At 44.1% G+C, this 4,754-nt stretch overlaps 1 protein-coding gene across 1 annotated transcript; it reads left to right on the plus strand.

Annotated features, from left to right (window-relative positions):
- Window positions 1-278: 278 nt before the first annotated feature.
- On the plus strand, window positions 279-3,960 carry LOC114609659 (cystatin-9-like). Its single transcript, XM_028754048.1, has 3 exons — window positions 279-539; window positions 2,667-2,771; window positions 3,672-3,960. The coding sequence occupies exons 1-3, from the start codon at window positions 330-332 to the stop codon at window positions 3,756-3,758; spliced, it is 402 nt and encodes a 133-aa protein (XP_028609881.1). The 5' UTR covers window positions 279-329; the 3' UTR covers window positions 3,759-3,960.
- Window positions 3,961-4,754: the final 794 nt, after the last annotated feature.

Raw genomic sequence — 4,754 nt, forward strand, 5'->3', positions numbered from 1 at the left:
GGTGTCTTCTTAAAGGCTCTTCTATCCAGTGAGTCACAGAAGTAAATGTGGCGGGACTCAGATCAGGGCCCCTCAACCTCTCATCTTACTTGTTCTATCCAAACTACTCTGCCTGGCTGCTTTTGCTCCATCCAGGACAGGAAAAAAATGGACAGCTTTAACTGAGGGAGGTGGTACCAAGGGGGAAGGAACTCACAGTAAGAACCAAGGGAATCCCCAGAGGGAGGAGTCCAGGGCCCAGGGAATTAACTTAAGGGTTAGACTTAAATGAGCAGGGCTGTAAGAGCAAAGGCAGGAGACAGAACTAGCTCCTGTGCGCAGCGGGAAAGATGGCTGTGCCCTGGAAAATATTACTGGTACTCTCAGGTATCTATGTCCACGCAGCTGACGCATGGTGTTCGGAAACGGATAAAGTCTACATCGATAAGCCAGTCAGTGACCCTCACATAGTGAAGTTTGCTTTGAGTGCATTCAACAGTCAGAGCAAGGATGAATATGCATACAGGGTGATGCACATCATGAGTTTCTTTCAAGTACAGGTGGGTGACCTTGTCCACTATACTTGCTGTTTCCTGATGAAGCAGGCAGGACACTTAGTCTTGGCTAGATATTTGCAGTCCATGGCTGAGTTACATGTGAATCTTTTGGCTTGTATGGTTAGAATGCTTTCTTTACTTACACATTTTTTTTTTTTTGAGACAGGGTTTCTCTGTGCAGCCCTGGCTGTCCTGGAACTCACTCTGTAGACCAGGCTGGCCTCGAACTCAGAAATCCGCCTGCCTCTGCCTCCCAAGTGCTGGGATTAAAGGCGTGCGCCACCACCACCCGGCTACACATTCTATTAAATTAAGTCTACTCATAAAAATTTACTATGCAATATTATCGTGTTTTATGATAGTACTTACTTAATTAAAGAATACATTTTAGATTAGGCGTGGTGGTATACAAATATAGTTCCAGCATTTTGGAAGTGAGAAGAAGGATCTGGACTTTAATACCAAAGTAGTAGTAGTAGTAATAATAATAATAATAATAATAATAAACACTTTACAGGATAGGCATTTCTAGGGAGATCTTTCTATTAAACAAAGAAAATAATTACACAAAAATCCCATAGGCAAAGACTGAAAATATGTCAAAAGCACTGTTAAAAGTTTTTGCTAGCATATATTTTTTATGTGTAATAACAGATTTCATCATGACATTTCATAAATGTACATAATGTATTTTCATCCTATTTGCCTCCCATTACTCTGTCACGCCCCCTCCCATCCTTGCTTAGGTTTTTTCTCATACCTTTTGTCCTTGTCTATTTTGTTGTTGTTATTGATAATCAAATGAGCTTAATTGGAGTTTCTTACAGAAATATGCTCAAGTAATATTCAGATGAGTCTATGAAACTTGCAAACATATTTAAAAATTAAAATGCTTGGAGGGATGCAAAGGGATTTGTCAGTAAAGGGCTTGCCACACAACCCTGAGAACTGGAGTTTGGATCCTCATGTAAAAACCCCGACTCAGGGATGTAATCCTAGTGTAGGGAAGGCAGAGACAGAAAAGCCTGGAGAGGGCATGTTGTTGACCAGCATAGTATAGTTCAGCCACAGCTTCAGTGACATATCATATGTCAAAAAGTATGACGGGGAGCTGCTGAGGAACACTCCAGCTGTCAGTCTAGGCTTTATGCACACACGTGTGCATACACATGCACAAACAAGCAATTGGAAAAATTGAGAAAGTGAAAGGAAGAGAAACAAAGGGTAGGCTGCGAGGACTTACCGCCTGTCAGGACAAGCTAACTGTCCTGAGAACCACTTGCCAGCTCAGCTCCTTCTCTCAGTTAATTTCCTCCTACTCTGAGTTCTTGCCAGATTCATGTAGCTCATTGACTACCATCCTAAAGTGGTGATGGATCCCCACAGCATGTGGAAGAAAGGCAGAGGGACTTGCACAGAGCTGAGACCTCTGGAAATCTCTTTCGAGCACCTAGCTGGCCCTGTTAGGTCTCTTAGGCTGGAACCTCACCTGTGAGTTCCAGGTAGAACTACTTTGCTAGAGGCAAAGTTGGTCTTGTGAGAAGAAAGGACGGGATGAGTGGGAGGCTAGGCAAAGAAGCAAAGGGGATACAGTGGGGAAAAAAGCAGGAGGAAAATTTTAGAGTTCATGCTATATAGAAATTCACCATATAAGCCATCATTCCAATGCTGTGTGCTAGTGCATAGTGATTGTAACATGAGAATTTTCTTAATAGGACAGATGACAGCATCCTGCAGATCTGGCTTCATCTCTTTGAGTTGAACTATCAGCAGAGTCAATACCCTACCAGAGTCTGACCTCTGGGAATGTAGGTTAGTTCAGGCACATACAAAGAGTGAAACCTGGGTTTCCTTTGGGTGAATAGAATATAAGGATTTGAGGTGGGTGATACATAACAGTATGTGATTCAGGTGCTCATTTCCCCTAGCCTCTACCGGACGGCCTCCTCCTATATATTAACTCTCTATGTTAGAGGCCATCCCCTCCAAGACTTTCACCTTTAAGAAGGGTATAGTAGGTCTTGGAAAAGCTCCAGACTCAGGAGAAGCCAGGTCTCTCCCAATACTGAGACAGGTCTATGAATGGGCAGAAATAAAGGTCAGCTCACTTCGGTATTTTTCTGTCTTCAGGAGAAACCAACACAAACTTTCTTCCTGAAGCTGAGGCTGACAAGAACCATCTGTAAGAAATTCGAGAAAAGCCTAGATGCCTGCCCCTTATCTGAACTGGAAAATGTAAGACAGAACATGAGTGTCTATCCTTTCACAGTTGTGAGTGCTGCAAAGAGTCAGAGGGGGGAATACAAGAGTGGTGACAGAGCCATGCTTAGAGACCCGAGGAAGGTCCAGTGGCAAACTGCTCAAATCCCATCTTAAGTCTTAAGGGCTAAAGAGTCCCAAAAGGATGCAAGCTACAGAGACCTGGCCAACCTGTTTTCCCAACTCTGGCCACTCCCAATAGTAGCTGCCTGTTCCTTAGTCACCATGGCTTCAGAATGCTCATGTCTTCTCTAGTCCTGCATGTTGAGCCTGAGTAACAAATGCTCTTTGTCTGGTCTTCATTCTCCTCCCCTGGATTCAGGGGAAGGAGCCTACTGAATTCTGATGCTACTTCACTGACACACAGTCTGAAGAGGGAGTAAGAGAAGGGGCTCCACTATCTTCCCTTCAAGCCCTATCTCCTCATGAAGCCCCAGCACTTGTTCTGAGAAACAAGAAAAGGAACATCCTAAATCTAGGAACAGCCTCACTCAGAGGTAGTAGACCGCTTGCCAAAAATAATTAATAGCTTAACTATTGACTTATATCTGATAGTAGTCAATACCTTCTGGGACAGAACATCTCCTACTGGTCCTAGGATCTTGCATCACAAAGCAACAGTCCAAAAGGTTCTTTGGGGGCACTTAATGGGTGCAAACAATAAGAAAAACGCTGCTGGATCAAAGGGAAGCCCGGATGTAGACAGCCCACCCTCAAGCAGAGTTTGAGTTGGTGGTTACACCTGTAGACCAGAGCCCTCTTCTTCCAACTGCTAGCTAAAGAATGGGATACAGTTGAGTAGAGAGTGTTCCTGACAATAAACCACAAGCTTCCTGAGCCTCCCCCACCCTCTGTCTCATTTGATTGTTTCCTTAGATTCTCACCTGTTCCTTCAGCATCAGCAGCCCAGGCTCAAAACAGTTCAACGTGTTGAAAATGTCTTGTTCTGAGGGGCTTCTCTGACTGGGATCCACCACAAGGATCTGCCTACAGCATCGATCCAGGCCTGCTCCTTTTTCTGAAGATACCTGCCATTCATAGGAATCAGCAATTATGGGCTTAAGAAGCTCTGCAAGTGTCTGCAGTTTCATGTCCTGGCATTTTATAAATGTTCTTTTGTACAGACTCATGATATAGATTAGATCATTAAACACCAGCATGTAATAACCTTTGTGGGCTATGGGCATGAGGGTGAAAGCTGAGCACTTAGTGGACTTGTGTCAGCAAAATAGTTTGGTGGCCATCCTTCTAGACCTCGGGAGTTGTCCCAGATACCACCATTAAGGGCCATCTGACCTCTGGTCTCACAACATGACCCATATGGCCAGAGATATATGATTGCTTACCTGTCCTTCCTACCAGGGGATCACATGTACAGTGTGGTAGAAGGCAAGCCTCAATTCCTCTCAGCACAGATGGTCTCTGCTCTTGAGGAAATTCCTCACGTATCTTTTCCTAAGTCTCTGAAGTTGGTACAGGGAGGGTGGACTGTAGCTTCCCTGTTAGGGGAGTAGTGCCCCAACAAAGAACAGCAGCAGCATCTCCTTGTTACTGCTTAGTAATGGACAATACTGGAAACTACTGCCCTTGGAAAGGGAACCACATCTAATAATCTTTAGGGACATGTCATAATTCAGATTTGAGAAACACTGATGAACTAGAAACCACTAAGTCCTATCTGAGACATCTGTACCAGGGTCCAGCACACACTACAAAGAAGCCAGAGAATAACTATTCTGACACTTTGAGTATCTGGATATTTATGCCAACTATCTCCATTTTGCCTTTGTATCTTGTCAATCATAGACTGTGTGGAAATTGATGAGAGTGGCAGTGTTTCAATAGGACTGTTGAAAACTAAATAGTGACCACTTTGGCCTATGACCGCAGTTGCCCATCTCTGACACTGAAGAGACCCTTACTGTGCACCTGTGCCTGGTATTTGCAAGTACTGATTCT

This window comes from Grammomys surdaster, unplaced genomic scaffold (assembly GCF_004785775.1).
Source record: "Grammomys surdaster isolate TR1022 unplaced genomic scaffold, NIH_TR_1.0 129, whole genome shotgun sequence".
Lineage (NCBI taxonomy): Eukaryota > Metazoa > Chordata > Mammalia > Rodentia > Muridae > Grammomys > Grammomys surdaster.